At 38.4% G+C, this 23,119-nt stretch overlaps 1 protein-coding gene across 25 annotated transcripts in view; it reads left to right on the forward strand.

Moving 5' to 3' along the window:
* Positions 1–23,119, forward strand: part of ABI3BP (ABI family member 3 binding protein) — a 463,829-nt gene that overhangs the window by 266,109 nt on the left and 174,601 nt on the right. For 19 of the 25 annotated variants that reach the window (XM_056556215.1, XM_056556227.1, XM_056556223.1 and 16 more), the window contains 4 exons: positions 9,059–9,130; positions 9,873–9,953; positions 11,952–12,026; positions 13,119–13,214. In XM_056556215.1, coding sequence (XP_056412190.1) covers positions 9,059–9,130; positions 9,873–9,953; positions 11,952–12,026; positions 13,119–13,214 — 324 coding nt within the window. The remainder of the gene's footprint in view (positions 1–9,058; positions 9,131–9,872; positions 9,954–11,951; positions 12,027–13,118; positions 13,215–23,119) is intronic. The other 6 variants (XM_056556232.1, XM_056556234.1, XM_056556236.1 and 3 more) reach the window with 2 other exon arrangements.

Raw genomic sequence — 23,119 nt, forward strand, 5'->3', positions numbered from 1 at the left:
ATCCCCTTAATAGAATCCATGATATAAAATCTATCACATGCTTGTTCCAATTTGTGATGCCAACATTGTTTCATGCAGCCCTTCCACATGTTTTCCAGTCTGTTTGTTGTTATAATGCAAAAGCCATCACAATTGGATTGTTACTCTGCCAATATTAATTTTGAAATATATTTGCTTGTCAAGTTTGATTGTAAAAAAAACATTGTTCTCATCCCTCCTTCCATTTTTGTGTAAATGCGATATAGTTTGTAGTAATTGCTCTTAGACTAAAACACTAAAACACCTGATAAACTTACTAATATCTGGAAGATGGTTTGGATCTTGATGTACTGATAGAAATTACCCACACCAGGACCACACAAGGGATCAGTTTGCCCTACAGAGCATAAATCCTCTTTGAGAATCATTTTGCACAACCTATATAAAATATTAAGCAACTTTGCAAATACATTTCTTTGCTGTTTTTGATTATGTGTTATTGTATAGTTGGCTCAGTGGGCTTGGCAGCTGAGAACCTGAAAATGTATTTGCTATTGCCAGTTGAGTTTCTGGGTGGCCATACAGGGAAACATTTGTAGTAGATGCTAGCCATTTAAATAGATGTATGACCATGTCATATATGATTAGTTTCGTACCCCAGAACAGGAGCCCAGTACATCATATTTAGTCATGACTGTAAACAAACATAGAGAGGGAGATTTATCAAACCTTGTGAAAAGGAACAGATTCTACCAATGGAATCATCAGCTTTCACCACCATTATATTAAAAATAATATATATATAGTAAATGTTTTAGCTCAATGGGCGATTATTCCAGATGTTGTTCTACTGCACTAGGGCTCAAAATATATGTACTGACAATAATGTTCTGCCATTAAGGCTTCCAGAATTAAAGGGGTATTCAAGGATTTTTTTTTATTTGATTATGCTACAGAGGCTGTAAAGTTCGTGTAGTTTCATAATATAGTGTAAGTACCTGTGTGTGACGGTTTTCTCAGAATTCTTCTGTGATTTTCACGCCAACATTTATTTTTAACAGCATACAAACTGACTGTTGTCTCAGATTTTTCCCAGGTTGCAATGCGGCCGAGATCTGACTCACTAGTCAGCTGATGACAGGGAGCCTGTCTGCTTCAATTGGTGGAGGGATGGCTTGGTAGGAGAGAGATCAATCTGCAACTAATGCAACAGCTGTAGGCACCCTGATTGAAAACCACAGGTCTTTTGAATGGATGCAGCTCATTTATGTTTCAATGAGTGGGGTAGCTGATGTGTGGGAGGGAGGAAAATGGAATTATGGGATTTATAATTAAAAAAAGAAAAGTCAAACAGGAAATACCAGTTTACAAAAAGCTAGCCACAGTGTTCTGGTAATCTCACAACATAGCCATTTAGCCCCAAGACAAGCGCAGATCCTTCCTAAGCATGTCCATTACTGTCTGTCAGGTACGTACTAAAATCACCTTATGGTGCATAACCCCTTTAAGCTCTAATGTCATATATTGGTGAATTAAGTCAAAGCCCCAACGATTGCTAGTAAATGAGAAAACTTGATTTAACCTTTGCAAGGAGTGGGTAGATTTCCACCAGGCAGCCAGGTGGTGGCTATTTGTTCAGGAAATGAATTGAATATATTTTAATTGGATTAACATTCTAAGTTGTCTGCATGATCTGGATGGAGAGCCAGGAGGGAGAGTAGAAAGTAAGCTGCACACTACTGGGTCTAATCTTTTGAACCTTTCCTCACCTCTTTAAGCATGTATCCTACTTTTTTGTTCAGCTGACACTGTGGAATCTAGCACGTCCAATCCTGAGCAGCCCACAGTATGAATTAAAGCCATGAAAATAGTAGGAGTCGGCAATCGTCTTTAAGTGGTGATCGCAGACAAATCACAATGTCCTGGAAGTAGAAAATCCCAGTACTCATGTTATGCTTCAGCCACCATTGTGTTTATTCACAAAGTATCTTTACAATATTCAGAACGCGTTTCGGCTGATTTGCTAACCAGCCGATGTCAGCTGAGGAAGGCTAATCAGCCGAAACGCGTTCTGCGTATTGTTTTAAATTTTTCTTCTTTATTTAACATTCAAACATGATACAACCATCATCATTGGTTATTCCCACAGCATTGTAAACCTTTAAACAATCCACCAAAGCCAATATTGAAGCAAGGGAAAATGAAATATGAAAAAGAAGTAGGGCGGAAAACACAAAAGAAAATTAATCAAATAAAATGGTTAATCCACCCCTCCTTCCCGGCCATCCAAGAAGTGAGAATCACCTCCTAGACCCCGAATGTCAATTACCACGTGTTTGAATTAGCTGTATTTTTAAGTCCGGCACACCCGCACCTCCCCTTTTTTTCGCATTCCTCATTATATCTCGTTTCACCCGTGGTTTCCTCCCTCCCCAAATGAAAGTACTCTGAATTTCTTTAAAGAAGTTCTGCGTATTGTAAAGATGCTTTGTGATTAAACACGATGGTGACTGTAGCATAACATGAGTGCCGGGATTTTCTACTTCCATGGATTAAAGCCATAGCCTGGATTTGTGGCTGGTGCTCAGGCATTGCTTTTTCTGCTAGAGGCCATCCTGTAGCCAGTCAGGGGCCACTGATCCTGCATCATTGGAGAGCCTATGATAGAGTTGGATTTTGCCTTAGTTGTCAATCCAAACAAGTATTGAAATGAACCCTTTTAGCACTTAGGTGTATTAGTGTGAATTGGGCGGAGGCTCTGTTACACTCCAGTCAATCCAGGCATGTACATGTAATAATCACCCAGACAAGAGAAATGTGTCAGTTTTCCATAACTTTAAGTTTTATCTTTAGGTTTTAACTTTTAAGTTGTAAAAACAGTTACAGTCAATGTTTAAAGGGGTATTCTTCCCTTAGACATCTTTGGGAGGAGGCGTGGCAGCCATCACACCCCCTCCCATAGACTTGCATTGAGGGGGCGGAGTGTAATGTCATGAGGGGGCAGAGCTGTGACGTCACAATACTCCATCCCCTGCATCGCCTGTCATCAGCCACAAAGTGATCCTCGCTCTGTGCGGCTGAGAGACAGGGGTGCTGCAGGAGAGATCGCGGGGGTATTCAGCGGCGGTACCCCTGCGATCAGACAGCTTATCCCCTATCCTTTGGATAAGGAATAAGATGTCTAGGGGCGGAGTACTCTTTTAAGCAATCATCTTATAGAAAATATTAGTCGCCTAAAGTGCAAGAGCAGACAGTGCATAATCTCCAAGCCAGACTTTCTTACTCCATCCAGAGCATACCAATCCTGGAGTCCATAACCTAGCAAAGAAAAACAGGCTGTGCTTTAAACCTAATCATGATACATCTAGTGTGCAAAAGTAAACATTCAAAATAAGCGAGATTTAAGGGGGGGGCAGTAGTGAATTATCACTGTAACTGTACACAACAGCTTAGGGCCAAGATAGCATATAGTGGTTGTCAATCGATATTCCATCCCATCATCTGCTGTGGCTTGAAGAGATCGCTAGTTCATCTCCTGGAAAGAAATGTATCAGACTGGATAGATAACATGAAATAAATGAAGAAGAAAAAAACAGTGCTTAAAGGGAGGTTTTATCTAATCTTGCAGCAATATTATTCAGATTCCATTGAGGACTTACTTCACTGTGGAGGGGATTCAAGTGTACACTACCCCCCCACCCCCTCCTGGGGGGGGGGGGGGGGTATCAATATACAGGGATTGTTGGGATCTTTTAGACAAACACTTCCAATCCTGGCTTTTATTTCAACAAGGTTCCAGAAAAATACAAACAGTATACACATAAAAAAAAAACATTTTGCAATGTGTTTCACTTTTGGCTTCCTGATCTTACTCCCATTTTCTTCTGGTTCCTCTGCCTTGAATGCACTTTGCGCTCCACTTGGCATCCTGCGGATACTTCACATACACTCTTATTTAAAAACAAAAATTCATATAAGTTATAATTCATGCATATACTCCTTCACTGGCATTTACTTGCAGATACATGCATATACTCCCATACTTATCTATCCTTATTAATATATAGTAGTAGAAGAACAGCACAGCCAATGGAAGAAAAAATATCGTAGGGGGGTGCACGCAGCTCCTGGATCCTTGGTTAGGGGATCATCTTTCAAACAGAAGAAAAAATCTTGTCCACAGCACCAAAGTTCATGAAAAAATATGTGTTTTATTCCATAAAAGGTGTCAATACAACAGCGACGTTTCAGTCAGCTCAACCTGAGAAAGGTCAGGTTGAGCTGACTGAAACGTCGCTGTTGTATTGACACCTTTTATGGAATAAAACACATATTTTTTCATGAACTTTGGTGCTGTGGACAAGATTTTTTCTTCTTATTAATATATATATATATATATATATATATATATATATATATATATATATATTTTAAATCCTTCCTATAGGTATTTTTTGTAGTTTTTCTTAAAAATGTGTAATCCTCTCTTAAAAATAAACAAACATTCTCATATACACACACCTATGTAAACATCTGTACATATTCACTAATTTTCTTATATGCGCATATGCATTCTATTAATATACTTGTACTAGGGCCTTGTTTAGTCCATATGACGAAAAGGTATTTGCACAATTTTTTATATTCCCTAGTGTTCACTTTCTCTTTGGGGGTGATCTTTAATAAATTAGGGTCATTGTTATCATAGTCCTGGAACTGGTGTGACACACTGTACAAATGATAATTATAGTCCAGAGTAAGCCTAATAGCATCTAAAATAAATTGTTGTTGTTTAGGTGGCACCCAGCGAAGGAGACAAAGCCGAGTAGTCGCTGAACACAGTACTGTGTTCCTGACTTTTTTCAAGTGCACATAGAAGAATTTATGTAGTTTTGAAGCCAAAGGGTGGTTACACAAAATATTGATTTGATTTAGATTTCTCTTCTGTTGATTTACTTTGCATGTTGTTAAATGATAAAAATTAACTATGAACACTTATATTTGTAAAAGCATTCTTATTTGGCAGCTGTTTTGCACACCTGCCTATACATTTTGCACAGTACTGTATATATTTCCAAAAGACTTTATTTATTGAGAAAATAAGTACTATTAATACTGTTCCAAGATTGAACATAGCTTTCCCACGATCCAGATAGTTATATCAGCTTATCAGTAAGGGAGCAAATACTCACCTTTTAGAACCTAATAGCTCCTGAGATGCTGTTCTATCTGTATTTTTTATGTTTGCAACATAGCCCTGCTGGGATTGGCAAGAGAAGTCTAATTCTAGTTGGTAGGATTAATCTACATTAACCCCTTAAGGACCAAGGATGTACTGTTACGTCCTTGGTCCTGCTCCTGTGATATAACGCGGGGTTACACGGTAACCCCGCATCATATCACGGCGGGCCCGGCGTCATAGTGAAGCCGGGACCCGCCGCTAATAGTGCGCAGCGCCGATCGCGGCGCCGCGCGCTATTAACCCTTTAGCCGCGCGCTCAGAGCTGAGCCGCGCGGCTAAAAGTGAAAGTGAAAGCTGCCGATTAACTCAGTGGGCTGTTCGAGATAGCCGCGGTGAAATCGCGGTATCCCGAACAGCTTACAGGACAGCGGGAGGGCCCCTACCAGCCTCCTCGCGGTCCGATCGCCGAATGACTGCTCAGTGCCTGAGATCCAGGCATGAGCAGTCATGCGGCAGAATCATCGATCACTGGTTTCCTATGAGAAACCAGTGATCAATGATAAAGATCAGTGTGCGCAGTGTTATAGGTCCCTATGGAATAAAAATGATCAGTATAAGAGATCAGTGTGTGCAGTGTTATAGGTCCCTATGGAATAAAAATGATCAGTATAAGAGATCAGTGTGTGCAGTGTTATAGGTCCCTATGGGAGCTATAACACTGCAAAAAAAAAGTGAAAAAAAAGTGAATGAATATCATTTAACCCCTCCCCTATTAAAAGTTTGAATCACCCCCCTTTTCCCATAAAAAAAAAAAACACAGGGTAAATAAAAATAAACATATATGGTATCACCACATGCGGAAATGTCCTAATTATAAAAATATATCATTAATTAAACCGCTCGGTCAATGGCGTGCGCGCAAAAAAATGTCAAAGTACAAAATAGTGCATTTTTGGTCACTTTTTATATCATTTAAAAATGAATAAAAAGTCCTATCAGTGCAAAAATTGTACCATTAAAAACGTCAGATCACGGCGCAAAAAATGAGCCCTCATACCGCCCCATACACGGAAAAATAAAAAAGTTATAGGGGTCAGAAGATGACAATTTTAAACGTATTCATTTTCCTGCATGTAGTTATGATTTTTTCCAGAAGTACGACAAAATCAAACCTATATAAGTAGGGGATCATTTAAATCGTATGGACCTACAGAATAAAGATAAGGTGTCATTTTTACCGAAAAATGTACTACGTAGAAACAGAAACCCCCAAAAGTTACAAAACTGCGTTTTTTTTTTCAATTTTGTCGCACAATGATTTTTTTTCCGTTTCACCGTAGATTTTTGGGCAAAATGACTGACGTCATTAAAAAGTAGAATTGGTGGCGCAAAAAATAAGCAATCATATGGATTTTTAGGTGCAAAATTGAAAGAGTTATGATTTTTTAAAGGCAAGGAGCAAAAAACGAAAATACAAAAACGGAAAAAACCCCGATCCTTAAGGGGTTAATTAAAGTTAGTACCCAAGTTTTTTTATTTTTTATTATCCCTTACTCTGGCAAACAATTCTTTTTTGGTCATGAAATAATGTAAAATAGTTTAGGTGGGTGTACTAGCTGGTGAACAGGGACGTTTAACTATCTAGTAAACAGTCGACTTGAATACCTGTGGACTTGTGGCTGTGCCCCTAAACATAGAATTCTCAACCCAGGTCAGAGCATGCTAGAACATTTGTTGAGGGGTCCTACTTGCCATGGAGTTTATCTGCCTGTTACAGTGTTGGTTGCATCAAGAATGGTATGCCATACTAAAAATTTGATAGCCCAGTGGGTCAGCACACATGCCTCTAGGGCTCATAAGTCTTCTAAATAACTGCTTTTGGAGTTTGCATAGAATTACTAATTTTTCAAATAATACGGGGGGGGGGGGGGTTACTTTTTGTACCTTTAAGCAGTTTCAAGTGACTACTGGTCATGTGAGACCACATGACATCTGACATGAAATCTTGAAGGAAGAGGCCCTTCAGAAATGAAAGAAAGGTATAGCTGATTTGGGCAACAGCTCTGGTCTTCCCCTTGTTAGTAGTCTTCATAGAATTTATTACACCCCCGCTCAGCTCTGTGCAATGGGAGAATCAGGTATGGCAAAATGCCTAAGGTGCTTGCTAGATACAGGTACAATGTTACTTATGTTCTGGAAACATTGCGTCTTTCAGAAAATGTAGGTATAATGGCCCAGATTTATCAAAGAATGTCTACGGTTGAGCTGTTGTCCCACGTTTATTTGGGTGATGGGTTTGACTAGTGTGCATTTTATTTATTAAGAAGGTGCAGCAGGATGATAAGTTTTTCGCAGCTCCGCTGTGGTGGGAAAAGCTGTACCACATACACTTTTTCTAAACGCTTGTGAGGGCGAGAAGTAGACACTTTCCGGGGCCTGAATTTGGAAGGTTAGGTGTTTTTATTTAATTTCACAAAGCTGCTGGGACATTTTTACTTGCATTTTCGACGCTACAATCAAATTTGATTGTAGTGTCTAAGGGGTTAAAGCAGGGTATCACTGTGATTGGTGATGTCTGACATTAGAGATGAGTCCTGGTGGCAGATCACCAGGACCACCCAGCTATGACCTGCACTCAGCTCCTGTGAAGGGGAGTGGGACACTATCGTCCACAAGAGGTTAAAGGTTGAATTGTGGAAGGTAGAAATGACTTTCACGCCTACTGGTAGGTGGTGTAGCTTTGCGCCTAAGAAAGTACCTTTGCGCACAAAAGTATGTGTAGTGATAATTACGTGACACTGCATGGTCAAAAAGAAAAAGTTCTACAGGTAGGCAAAAAGAGTGAAACTGTCTATATCAAAAGACGCATAAAAGTCGCTAAATATTTTGCTTGCGCCTGAACTGTGCCAAAACATAGACCCCCAATGTTCTTGAATTGATGTCCAAATTGAGCACTCCAAGGATTTTATAGGAATTACAACTTTTAACACGTTTAAACTACTAATTTACTTAACTGAAAACATCCTAAAAAAAAAATCTAATAAGGCATGGATTCACGAGGTAAATAGAGCGTTTGTTTATTATGTACAAATTTACATTCAGTGGTAAAAAGATTCTGTATTAGGGTATGTTCACACTGAGGAATTGGAGAGGAATTTCCACAAGTAATTCTGCTCGCTTTTTCCTCTCCAATGCATTCAGCAGTGAAAACCCCATAGAGTTGTACAGATTTTCTGCTTGATTCCCGCCCCAATTCCTCAGTGTGAACATACCCTTATAGAGACCGAAGACTACCTTTCTGTTTCAGTATACTTGCTTTATTTTAATGAATATTTTGCATTTGATATAGTTTCATTAGTTGTACAGATGGCAATTAAGTGTGTGTACTTTGCTGAATAAGCATAAAAAAGAGTGGTCTTACTATGGTCAAGGCATGTTAACTCTTAGTTAAAGTTATAGATTATGTTGCCTCCTTTCATGCTTATCTTGTAGAAAATTTCTGCTGACATTTGAAAAAAAATTATCCTAAAGGCATTACAAGGGTGCACATGCACGTTGTAGGTACCAAGTGGTTAATAAAGACACATGTTGTTGTCATTACCTTTTAGAAACTTTTTCTCACTGCCACTGATGAGTTGCAAGTCCTTGTGTTGACATTTTCTCCACCTTAAGGGTTTAAATACAAATATGGGGAAATTGGCACATACATTGTTCTTATTGGACTATTCTGCTTTTTGTGACAGTTGTTTCTTCTCAGCTCTTATACAGAGTGCTTGGCGTTATTATGATTTATAAGTTCACCCTGCTCTTTTATAGAAAAATACTTGTGCATCCAAGATTTTCATAGCCCAGACTACTCAAGAAAATGTATTAATATGGGTTTTATTTTTTTTTTAGTTACTAAAAGTACAGAGGCTCCTCCAGTGTCAAAACCTTCAGAAAAACCTGCTGTTGAACATCCCAAACCAGGTACAGATTTCTATAAAAATTTTTATATAAAATGTTCCCTCTGAAGAGTAAAATCATTGATTTGTTATTCATCTAAGGCTTTTTTTTTATACATATCGACCCTGATTTACTAAGAGTGGTGTGTAGGTTTCTTTGTGGGTTTTAATTCTCTACAATTTATTTTCCCTATTTACTAAGCTTTCCCTACATTTTGCATTTTTCCCTACATTTTGCTTTTTTTTTTTTACACATGCTCTGATCTGTCTGGTTTTCCTCAGCTCACATCCACCACATTTTCTGTGGAAACCTTAGTAAATATGTTGGGTTTTTGTGAAAATGACGGGAACACGCCCCTTTTCTGTAACCACACCCCCTTTCCCCAACAGACACACCCCTTTTTTTAAGGTTTTCTCAAGTAAAATGGAGAGTTGGTCGGGTTTTTCATTTCTGCTGTAGACAGAATTCTTGCACAAATTCTGGCGCAGATAGAATTTCTGGTGCAATGCACCTGATTCTGCCGCACAACCCGACAAAACGAGTCATCTCATATGACCATTTTACTATTATTATATAATATCTAATATGAAATATTTGTTTTTGTCTGTTTATCTATTTTATGTCCATTACATGAATACATTTTGTTGTTATTTTGTTTCAAATAAGTCTTTCATTACAGGTTGAAGATATGTACTTTTTGTAGTAATGTGTATTCTTTTTATCTTCTCTAAACATTTCTGTGTATTGATTTTCAAATTTTCTGTAGCAGTTTCAAGCCAACCTGTTGTGAAATCTTTCACTCCAGATTCATCAACTGGTACCCTAGAATGGGTCAGAGCAACCATGGGTAACATAACTTCCATGATTATCGCCATTATCCTCATTACTTGAGTTCATATTTTCCAATGAACAATTTACATACTTGCCTTTCTAGGAAACCATAGCTGAACTGTCACTCTGCTGCTACATATTTTCTCCATTTTCTCATGACTTCTCTTCTTTGTTCATCTGAAAATCGCTCAACAGCCAGTGAGCTTAGCTCATGCGTTACTTGTGCTGCATGTGGCAATTGCTTTTTTTCCCCCTTGTTTAGCACTTAAGTATTGCTTTGGGCTACAGATTAATCATGTGCATTGCAGCTAGCAAGTTTACAAAGCAAGTGCTGTTTTATTTGTATGTCTTTATTTCAAAATCCCAAGCTTTTCAGTTTGTTTACTGGATCTAAAACAAATGTGAACTGAGAAAAAATATACAAAGGGAACCTTATAACACTGCACGGTGACTGAAGCTTAGATATGGCCACAAGTTTTGTAAATTCACAGTAATATGGTGATTTGCACTTACTGCTATAACCTGTGCCAATATAAGGGGAAATCCCAACATCGTAATGTTCTGCTGCCTAAACATCCTTTTCTAACTACTGATCTAAACTCGCCTGAATATGACAACATTTTCAGCTACAGTGCTGTAGATGTTACATCACATCAAAAAAGGATTCTACGAACATTGCAATGTACAACACAGTTAGTAACAGCAATAAGCACCGTGACTCTGTATTCTCTAAACCATTGTCTATGGCTAAACTGCCTTCAAAATCAAGCTTTTCAAGGCATATACCAGCCTCACCAAATGTGTGTTGTCTCTTCACCATTGTCAGTGATGTTTTATAAAGGAGCTTACCTTAGACAATCAGTTTATTGAAGAGAACCCAGCTTTCAATGTTTGTCTTATCTGTAACTGTATCTGTATTTAAAAACATTGCAGTGGCAATATTATTGGAGTTAAAAAGTAGCTAATGGCTAGGGCTGCGAGTACAGCAATGTCCATAGGATATAAGAGTATTTGGTACTAATTAATACCAGCTCAGCCAAAGAGTATATTTGGCTATACTGTATATAGTATTAAAGGCTTAAAGGCTCTTGAATCTAAGGACATTAAGGTGACCAAGACAATTGGAAGTATTCACTTTATATATATTATATTCACTAACGTAATGAGGTTATAGATAATCATCTGCTTTAAAAAAAAAAAAAGGATAACATTTATTGGGTGTGAGAATGTTGGGACTTGTGACAGAAATAAATGTTATAAAAGTCAGTTTTTCTCAATTTACTCCGTATAACAATATTAATTAGAGAAGTGTATGCAAGGGACTAGTAAATGACACATTTGTAACCACACTGAAAAAATTCAACCAAACACTTCATTATAGCATTCCAAGTCAGCCACAATCAGACCAAGCAGAACTAGCTTATTCCATCAATAACTCCTTTGTTTCAGCTGGAGAAAATGATTCAAAAACAAAGAACTGCATTTAATGATATTACTGCGGTTCCATTTCATTCTTTTCTAATAGTAATTGGCACTGAAAATCTCAAACAAGCCTTGTTTTTACTTTCATCCTTCCAGATAGGTCCTTACTGAATTTTACATTCACAGGGAAGTCAGTGTCCTGCTGCGTTTCTTCAGTCAATACAATTATTTATATTTTTACACTAAATATTATTATTTTTAGGCTTGTGATTTTGTTGTGCTTCTTCTGTCTGTCTGCTTAGTATAACCCAACATTCTTCAACTTAACTTGAATGCCTGAAATATATATATAAATGTATGGCTCTATAATTTTAAGGGTAACCTATACCCCACTTTTGAATTTGCCATGTATAATATCAGCTTTATGGTTTAACATTTTGTTTAGCTGGTGCCATGCAATATATGCATGTATGCAAGTTGTCTACTATTCTTGCATTAAAATTAGTATATATTATGATTTTTTCCATACCAGTCATTTCTTGCAGCCTATTGTAGGCAAACACACCAACTGCATCTTTATTTGTACCCACAGTAACCCATCCTTTTTTCCAAGTCACTAAAATACCAATTGAATCCTCTGCCAGAGATGAACCCACAGCTTCCTTGGGTAAAAATATAGAATTGTACAATTTTCTTCCATAGAAATAATTTATCATGAGTCTTGTCTAGATTTTTGTTAGATACAGTAGTGTGCAGTTCAGAAAGGTTTGGGATATCATGGATAACATTAAAGGGATACTCCACCCCTAGACATCTTATCCCCTATCCAAAGGACAGGGGATAATATGTCAGATCGCCGGGGTCCCGCTGCTGGGGACCCCCAGGATCTCCGCTGCGGCACCCCGCTATCATTACTGCATAGAGCACACTCGCTGTGTGCGTAATGACAGGGGCCGGATCATCGTGATGTCACGGCACTGCCCCTTGTGGCGTCACGGCCCGCCCCCTCCATACAAGTCTATGGGAGGGGGTGTGGTGGCCATCACGCCCCCTCCCATAGACTTGCATTAAGGGGGTGGGCCATGACATCATGAGGGGCGGAGCCATGACGTCATGATGCTCCGGCCCCTGTATTGCCCGTCATTACGCACAGAGCGAGTGTGCTCTGTGCAGTAATGATAGCGGGTTGCCGCAGCGGAGATCCCGGGGGTCCCCAGCAGTGGGACCCCGGCGATCTGACATCTTATCCCCTATCCTTTGGATAGGGGATAAGATGTCTAAGGGTGGAGTACCCCTTTAATGTCGTTGCATCTATTATGTAAAATATAATGATGTCTTTCTAGAATATATACTTTTTCAGATTTTCTTTTTTTTTATCATTACAACACAATGTAGGGGACTTTTTATTTCTTTCTGTTTCCTTTTATATCATTTTGTTCCTTGGGTCACTTGAATGACATATTTTATATTCCAGTTACGGTTGATGGTTTTCTTTGTTTTCATACTAATGAATAAATGTGGATTAATAGGAAATAAGTATATTTGGAGTTAATTCCAGTATGGGATGTATTGAGTACTTTAAAAAGGGAGGAAGGTTAAAGTACTTACGCACAATAATGTCCCAAGTTACAGACTTTAAAATCATTGATGTTACTACATAAAGTTACATTTGTTCCATTTGCTTCAGTTAATACACATGTTTATAATAGGGTTTTCTTTTCTAATTTTCTATTTACATTGCTTTATGATTTGCCATTAGTTGTTGTAAAAGAATCAGATGGCACACAAGATGAGTCTGCTGACATGGCACCATTGGAGCCTATTCTTACTATGGATCCTTCAAGGGATAAATTGGGTAATAAAGAACTTGATCTCTTTTTCCGCTGCTCCTACTTCTATTAATGATATTATAATACACACTGTTAAGCAAATGGTGTGCTAAGTGGACTTTGTATCTCATGTCTCTATCTATAGAGGGATATGATAAACATTTACACATCTTGTTGTTGCTGTTTAATGTCTAATTATTAATGTGCAAGGAAAGGGCCTGTGGGATTATTTACAGTCAGTCTGCTTTCCAAGTAGGGTCTCAAGCCATAGTGAAAGAAAAACATAAAAAGTGAGCTAAATAGCACCCAAAATATGGTTTTAAGTTCTATACTGTTGTTAAGCATTTCAATATTGTCTCCCATATTGCAGAGAAAATCAGATATGTAAATATGCAGGATCATTTCATTTTACAAGCTCCAGAATGCGAACATGTGTTTTTAAGTGGATGTTTCCAGTTTTTATTTATTACAGTGGTTCACAATTTTTGACTTGCAGCCCTTGACTCCAATAAAGGAATACATTTTGTATTTAGGGATGATCATTTACCAAGCTGTATTGGTTACCAGCATTTTATTCTTACATTTTGGTGGGAAAAAAACTTTCCTATGAAGCACAACAATAAGCAGTTATTCAAAACAGATCTTTGGAGAGTTTTTTTTTTTTGTAAAATACACATTCAATAGAGGAATTGGTATTGTTGTGTAGTCATATCACCAGCTTACATATAGATACAAGTAGGAAAACATACATACTATTTTTTTAAATGAGCAACCACAGTGCCCCCATAAGAGAGGAGATAACTATTTAACTGCTCTGTTTTTAATGGTAGGGACAAGCTCATAATGTACATGAATGGCTGAAGTTTATCCAGGGAAAGACAGCCATACCATGTAAAATTGCCTTCTCTTAATGCTTGGTCTACATGGTGATGTAAAGATTGCAGTGTTGCACTTATGACATGATGTGAACACAACACAACAGATGCACAAAATCCAAATTTTATGGATTTTTGGTTACAGTTCACAAGTCTCACGTAACTTTCCAAGCATTGACCACAATGCAGATGTGACTGTGACCTGCTTGCAACTTCTCTGCAATTTTGCATGTTTAAAAAAAAAAAAAAAATATATATATATATATATATATATATATATATATATATATATTTAACAGCCAAATTGCAATGTAATAGAGTTGCTCAACAGCAAGTTACAGACTAAAGTTAAAGATTGAATATGGTACCAGTGGGGCTTATCTGTCTTACATATGTATGCTTAATGCCCAGTGTCATAGAAAGCCAGTTAACTGAGAATGATATGTTTGGAATGTGAAAGAAAACTCACCCAATCTGGGAGAACATGCAAACTAAGCGTTATTCTCATGTATGCAAACAGATGCCACGTGTTTGGATACATCTGCTCATTGACTTTTATTATTAGATAAAAAATAAGGGGACATTTTTTGAATATTTGTTTTTAACTCAAAGTTGAAAAAGGTAGGCTACAATGTACAATACATAAAAAAAGAAATGAAGACATGAATGATACAAACATTGCCCCATGGATATATCTGGCAATGTTAAAATACTAGTTTCCAACTTTTTTAAAGCATTTAAAAAAAAAAAAAAAGTGAAAAATACAAGGAATAAAATGTGGCATTTTCCCACTTTCATGATGCTAACATCATTATAAATATTCCATAATGTTAATGCTTACCTCTCAATAAGTACAGTGATTGCTATACAGTAAATTTCAAGTAAACTTTTTATATAGTTTGGTAGTTTAGGCAGAGAACAGGCTTTTCCTTTCATAAATGACTATTGGTTTCCAACAGAGCAGTTAAATGTTTTAGATCCATTTATTCTGTTTTATTAAATTATATTTTAGGTAAACATTTTCTGTTTGAAGTAATATTTTATAGACTGGAAAGTTGCTGGTGAGTTATGTTGTGGCATTCTGTAAATTCTTGCCCAAGGTGGCATAGTTTAAGAGAACCTGGAGACCATTTAGTGAACATTTTGTTTTATTACCGCACCCACATATTTTATGAGTAGTGTAATCTGTGATGGTAGAAAGGAGTTGTAGAAGAGAATCAGACCTGCTTGGACTATTCAATATATGCAATATTTCTGTGCACGTCTGGTGTTAAACAGATATACACTCACTAATCCCAGAATTACTTGCTAGTTGTCATACCAAACATATTCAACATTGGCTTGGATGATTAGGGATATAACTGCATTATTTTTTATGAACTGAAGAAAATGTTTAACGTTAATATCTATGTGAGCCATGTGATACTACACATTATATATTTTTATTTTTTATTATATTTATTTAATAAATGTGTTTTTATTTTATTTTTTACACTTTTTTTCCTTTTTTTACACTTTTTTTTTCTTTTTTTACACTTTTTTTTCCTTTTTTTTACACTTTTTTTTTCTTTTTTTTTACACTTTTTTTTATACTTATTGGGGGAGATTTATCAAAACCTGTGCAAAGGAAAAGTTGCCTAGTTGCCCATACCAACCAATCAGATCGCTTCTTTCATTTTCCACAGGCCCTTTTGAAAATGAAAGAAGCGATCTGATTGGTTGCTATGAGCAACTGGGCAACTTTTACTCTGCACAGGTTTTGATAAATCTCCCCCATTGTTTTTATACACTTTTATTTATTTTATTTTTTTTTCACTTCTTTTTATGCTTTGGAATTCAAAGCATTGCAGATATATGCTGCCTGCTAGTTTTACACAAGCAGGCAGCATATCAGCCAGAGGCACGTCCTGGCAGGCAATATCCAGGACAGAACTGGGGGTCCTTGTAAAGATCCCCTGCTGCCCAGGTGAGCGGCAGCACCCCGCGATTGTTGCGGGGTGCTTCCGACAGGAGAGAGACAGAGGGAGCCCCCTCCGTCTGTCAAAACTCCTTACAGCTCGCGGTCGCTTCCGACCGCGGCTGTAAGGGTTAAACTGCCGGGACCAAAGTTTTCTTCGGTCCCGGCAGTGCGCCAGGTCCCCTCCCGCCGGGGATTACACACAGCACCCCGCTATCGCGCTACGGTGTGCTGCAGGGAAGACAGGGAGCTCCCTCCCTCTGTCATAACACTTACAGTCCGCGGTCACTTTCGACCGCGGCTGTAAGGGTTAAACTACCGGGACCAAAGTTTTCTTCGGTCCCGGCAGTGCGGCAGGGTCCTGGCTGTGTGTTACAGCCGAGTCCCTGCGGCGATCTCGTGGGTGCTGCCCACGTATACACGTCCTGGTGCGGGAACGTTCATCCTGCTTGGACGTGTATACACGTCCATGGTCGTTAAGGGGTTAAAAAACATTTGTGAATCCTGTCAGCCTTTATTTCCTTAATTTTTCTCTTGGGATTGATTTATAAAGGTTTTTCCCAGGTAGGTTTAGATTCAGTTACTGTCGACTTACCAGCCACATCTGCTGAAAATGTGTTTCAAGCATCCACTACTCTTTCAAAGAAATAATACTCCAATGTTGCTCATTATTTGTCCCCTGGCTTATCTTAGATTGTGCACCCTTGTTTTGTGATTCAGGAGGAAACATTTTCCTACTGAACCTTGTGTTACCCTTTAAAATATTTAACGGTTTTCCCTTCTTTCCTCCAGAGGATGTTTCTTGATGCTTAAGACCTTCCACTATTATTGTAGCCTGTATTTTGGCCTATTTTTGGACACAGTATTCCAGATGTGGTCTCACTAGAGCTCTTTATAGTGGGATCACCATCTCTCTCCTTCTACTAGTTATACCTTAAAGGGGTACTCTCGTGGAAAACTTTTTTTTTTTTAAATCAACTGGTGCCAGAAAGTTAAACAGATTTGTAAATCACTTCTATAAAAAAAATCTTTATCCTTCCAGTACTTTTTAGGGGCTGTATACAAAAGAGAAATACAAAAAAGAAATGCATTTCCTGTGATGTCCTGACCGCAGTGCTCTCTGCTGACCTCTGCTGGTCATTTAGGAAATGTCCAGAGCAGGAGAGGTTTTCTATTGGGATTTGCTCCTACTACTGGACAGTTCCTGATATGAAAAGAGTGTCACCAGAGAGCACTGTGGTCAGGCAGAAAGGAAATTCAAAAAGAAAAGAACTTCCTGTGGATCATAACAGCAGCTGATAAGTACTGGAAAGATTAAGATTTTTTAATAGAAGTAATTTACAAATCTGTTCAACTCTCTGGCACCAGTTGATTTAAACAAAACAGTTTTCCAGTGGAGTACCCTTTGACTTTGTTTTCTCTACTGCCAAGCCACACTGTTCAATCATTTTGAGGCTTTAAGAAATCACTACCCTGAAATCCTTCTCTTATGAAGTCTTTGGCAGCACAGAACTGCCAATATGATTCTCAGATAGAGGATGCCTTCTACCCAAGTGCATTATTTTACATTTGAAAATATTGGACTGCAGTTTCTTTAGTTTTACCAATTAGCTAGCAAATGTATATTGTTTTCCATATTACAGACACCTGTAGGAATATCAACCCTATTGTAAATTTTTTGTATCAGTAAACAGGATTGCCTTATTTAACTTTAAACAGAAAAGTTATTTTTCTTTATTGTAGCATAAAGAGCCCATAACATTACTTTTCAACATAAAAAAAACAAAAGTTGATGTTTTAGTCAATTCCTTTTTGTTTCAGCACAGTGAATTGTTGTAAGGTGAGAAAGTGATGCATGCAATTATTTATTTTTGTCTAGGGATCTTATTTCACCTACTTATTTCACCTCATCATTATGGGAGACTTCAATCTTCCAGATATAAACTGGAAAACCAAAATAGCTAGTTCTGCCAGGAGTACTGATATTCTAAATTCCCTACTGGGATTATCTCTACAACAAGTGGTTGAGGAGCCAACCCAGAGGGAGGCCATTTTGGATTTGGTATTCACAAATGGGGATTTAGTACATGATGTTATTGTATGTGAAAGCTTGGGAACCAGTGATCACCAGTCAGTGTGGTTTAATATAAGAACAGTGAAGGAGTCACACCACACAAAAACAAAAGTTTTGGATTTTAGAAAAACAGACATTTCAAAAATGAGATTAGTCATAAATGAGTCCCTATCAGAATGGAACGGATTACATGGAGTCCAGGAGAAATGGGACTACTTAAAAGACACATTATTGAAGGAAACAGAAAACTGCATAAGACTTGTCAGTAAAAGCAGGAAAAGGAAGAGACCACTGTGGTACTCAGCAGAAGTGGCCAAAATCATAAAAAACAAATAGATAGCATTTAGTAATTATAAAACAACCCAGAGCAATGAAGATAGGGAAATCTACAAGACTAGGCAGAAAGAGGCCAAGCAAGTTATAAGAACTTCTAAAGAGCAGGCAGAAGAAAAACTAGCTCAGTCTGTAAAAAAAAGGGGGAAAGACATTCTTCAGATATATAAATGAAAAAGGAAATTAAAACAAGGAATAACTAAATTAAAAACAAAGGAAGGTATGTAGAAGAGAATAAAGGGCTAGCCGACTGCCTTAATGAATACTTCTGTTCAGTTTTTACAGAAGAAGGAAAAGGATCTCCATTATGGAGGAAGACTAATGAATTGTTTGATCCATGTGTCTTTACAGAGGAAGAGGTTCTACGTTTGCTATCTAAAGTGAAGACAAATAAGTCACAGGGGCCTGATGGGATACACCCAAAATTATTAAAAGAGCTTAGTGGTGAGCTAGCAAAACCGTTAACAGATTTATTTAACCAATCACTGGTAACAGGAGTCGTCCCGGAAGATTGGAAATTAGCAAATGTCGTGCCCATTCACAAGAAAGGTAGTAGGGAGGAATCAAGCAACTATAGGCCAGTAAGTCTGACATCAATAGTGGGGAAACTAATGGAAACCCTACTAAAGGATAGGATTGTGAAACATCTAAAATCCCATGGATTGCAAGATGAAAAACAACATGGGTTTACTTCAGGGAGATGATGTCAAACAAATCTTTTTTTTTTACTGGGTGATTAAAATAATAGATGGCGGAGGGGCAGTAGACATCGCATATCTAGATTTTAGTAAGGCTTTTGACACTGTCCCACATAGAAGACTTATCAATAAACTACAGTCATTGAGCTTGGACTCCCATATTGTTAAGTGGATTAGGTAGTGGTTGAGTGACAGACAACAGAGGGTTGTAGTCAATGGAGTATATTCAGAACAAGGTCTTGTTACCAGTGGGGTACCTCAGGGATCTGTACTGGGACCAAAATAGTTTACTATCTTCATTAGTGATATTGCAAAAGGTCTCGATGGTAAGGTGTGTCTTTTTGCTGATGACTCAAAGATATGTAACAGGGTTGATATTCCTGGAGGGATCCGCCGAATGGAAAAGAATTTAGGAAAACTAGAAGAATGGTCAGAACTCTGGCAACTGAAATTTAATGTGAATACGTGCAAGATAATGCACCTGGGGGGTAAAAACCCTCGGGCAGAATATAGAATACTTGACACAGTCCTGACCTGAGTATCTGAGGAGAGGGATTTAGGAGTAATTATTTCAGAAGATTTAAAGGTAGGAAGACAATGTAATGGAGCAGCAGAATGCTTGGATGTATAGGGAGAGGCATAAGCAGTAGAAAGAGAGAAGTGATCATGCCGTTGTACAGAACACTGGTGAGGCCTCACTCGGAGTATTGTGAGCAGTACTGGAGGCCGTATCTCCAGAAGGATATAGATACTCTAGAGAGAGTTCAGAGAAGAGCTACTAAACTAGTACACAGATTGCAGGACAAAAATTACCAGGAAAGGTTAAAAGACCTTAACATGTATAGCTTGGAAGAAAGAAGAGACAGAGGTGATATGATAGAGACTTTTAAATACATAAAGGGAATAAACACAGTAAAGGAGGAGAGCATATTTAAAAGAAGAAAAACTACCACAAGAGGACATAGTTTTAAATTAGATGGGCAAAGGTTTAAAAGTAATATCAGGAAGTATTACTTTACTGAGAGAGTAGTGAATGCATGGAATAGCCTTCCTGCAGAAGTGGTCGCTGCAAATACAGTGAAGGAGTTTAAACATGCATGGGATAAGCATAAGGCTATCCTTCATATAAGATAGGCCCAGGGACTATTCATAGGATTCAGAATATTGGGCAGACTAGATGGGCCAAATGGTTCTTATCTGCCGACACATTCTATGTTTCTATGTTGCTGTAGTGCCCAGTCATATTTAATGTCATAGGCATATATTTTTAACTGTACCACATAAAAAGGTTATGCATTATGGTAAAAAGGCTTCTGCATCCACAAAGTATATTTAATAAAATTGTATTATAAAACATATTTGTATAATAATCATGTTTCATAAGGCCAAAATATATAAAAATAGTATCAAGCCTTTTGTCAGAAGAGGACCTCAGTGACTATAAACAAATACAAAAGTCACAAGTCATTTGGAGCAATTTCTACAGCATGGTGGAAAGCTTGATTATTATATTCCAGGCCATGACCTACAAAGCTAAGGCAACAAAGTTTCCATCGTTTTTTTTTTTTCCATCGTGTAAATTCATTAACCATCCTAAATTCTCATTTGTTTCCCAGAGAAGAAAATATGCTTTTCCTTGCTGTACAATATTGTCTGTTTTATTAGAAATGTATCTAAATTTAGCTTGAAATAAAACATTGTTAACTTTCTAAGCTGTATCTATCCATCTATCTATCTTAAAATTAAAGGGGTATTCCAGGAATTGTTTTTATTTGACTATGCTACAGGGGCTGTAAAGTTAGTGAAGTTCATAATATAGTGTCTGTACCTGTGTGTGACGGTTTTCTCACAATTCTTCTGTGATTTTCACTCCAATATTTATTTTTCTCAGCATACTAAATGACTGTTGTCTCAGATATTTCCCAGCTTGCAATGCAGCCTCACTAGTCAGCTGATGACAGGGAGCCTGTCTGCTTCAATGGGTGTAGCGATCGCTTGGTGGGAGAGAGAGATCAATCTGCAACTAATGCAACAGCTCTAGGCACCCTGATTGAAAACCACACTGATTTGAATGGATGCAGCTCATTTATATTTCAATGTGTGGGTGGCTGATGTGTGGGAGAGAGGAAGATGGAATTGTGGGATTTGTAGTCAAAAAAAGAAAAGTCAAACAGGAAATGCTAGTTCACAAAAAGCTAGCCACAGTATTATGGCAATCTACAACATAGCCATTTATCCCCAAGACAAGCGCAGATCCTTCCTATGCATGTCCATTACTGCCTGCCAGGTATGTACTAAAATCACCTTATGGTGCATAACCCCTTTAAGCAGCATCTTTACCTAATAGCACTGGTATCCAGTAATAAAAAATACCCATGTTACCCATAGATAGCTGTTATTGCAGATATCTATAGGACGTAAAGTGTGTTTAAAAACTATGTTGTTAGGGTAAGTAAGCTACTTATATTATTAATCATCATCTTGAAATATTGCACATATGACTGGCTTTAAAGGGGAACTCCCGTGGAAACTTTTTTTTTTTTTTTTTTAAATCAACTGGTGCCAGAAAGTTAAACAGATTTGTAAATCACTTCTATTAAAAAATCTTAATCCTTCCAGTACTTTTTAGGGGCTGTATACTAAAGAGAAATCCAAAAAAGAAATGTATTTCCTGTGATGTTGTGACCATAGTGCTGTCTGCTGACCTCTGCTGTCCATTTTAGAAACTGTCCAGAACAGAAGAACATCCCCATTGCAAACATATGCTGCTCTGGACAGTTCCTAAAATGGACAGCAGAGTTCAGCAGAGAGCACTGTGGTCAGGACATCACAGGAAATGCATTTCTATTTTTGTATTTCTCTTCAGTATCCAGCACCAGTATCCAGTACTGGAAGGATTAAGATTTTTTAATAGAAGTGATTTACAAATCTGTTTAACCTTCTGGCACCAGTTGATTTAAAAAAAAAAGTTTTCCACGGGAGTACCCCTTAAGGGATTGTCTGGGGAGGGGGTGTTTTCTGGTATGTGGCATAGGCTGAATTGAAAATAATAAAGTGGTATACTTACCTAGCCTGCTCGCTCACCGCTGCCAATTTCCCAAGCACCCTCTTTTTAACTAGTTCCAGTGAAGTTTCAGGTGGCCAAGAAATGTCTGCTCAACGGTTCGATAACAGGCCCGGTAAGTATACCACTTTGTTATTTTAAAAGCAGTCCAGGCCACATAGTGAGAAAAAAACAACCTCTGCCTGAACAACCCTTTAAGGACACAGCCCATTTGGGCCTTGAGGACACTTTTTATTTTTGTTTTGCATTTTAGTTTAAATGCTTGTCTATTATTGTAAAGACAGGCCGGATTTTACTGTTAGGAATCACGAAAGGTGGACAGCAGGTGGTGGATCCTCTGGGCCTGTGTGTATAGAGACTTGAGCCGTGCCAGGGAGCGGGGTCTAAGGTGCCACCGGTATTCACCAGAGCCCGCTGTAAAAGCGAGATGGTCTTGCTGTGGCGGGTGACACCCAGGTCACTACCCCTGGCACGACTCGTCCACACAGGTAGCTGGGGGGGTGACGTGGCACAGACAAAGACTGGCAGGACGTGGCAGGCAAGACGTGGTGGGCAGGACGTGACTGGCAAGGCAGAAGGACCAGGCAGGAACACGTGAACAGGACAGGCCGGAACTAGGGACAGGTACACATACTCTGGAACAGGACTTGACTCTGGAACAGGACTAGACTTAGAAACAGGACTAGACTCAGGCTAGGACTAACAAATACTAAGACAGACAACCCAGATCCGGCCCAGGGAGCAGGGAGGAACAGATACTTATGGACCAGGGGACAGGTGCAAACACTTAGAATAATTGGATACTGGTCCTTTAAGAAACAGCTGCGGCATGCGCACGCCCACGGGGCCAGAGGAACACACGCCGGAGCTGCGGGGACATCAGGGAGTAAGGACACAGAAAAGTGAGCGACGGACTGAGACTTGCATGCG

The sequence above is a fragment of the Hyla sarda genome, chromosome 2, assembly GCF_029499605.1.
Source record: "Hyla sarda isolate aHylSar1 chromosome 2, aHylSar1.hap1, whole genome shotgun sequence".
NCBI classification, from domain to species: Eukaryota; Metazoa; Chordata; class Amphibia; order Anura; family Hylidae; genus Hyla; species Hyla sarda.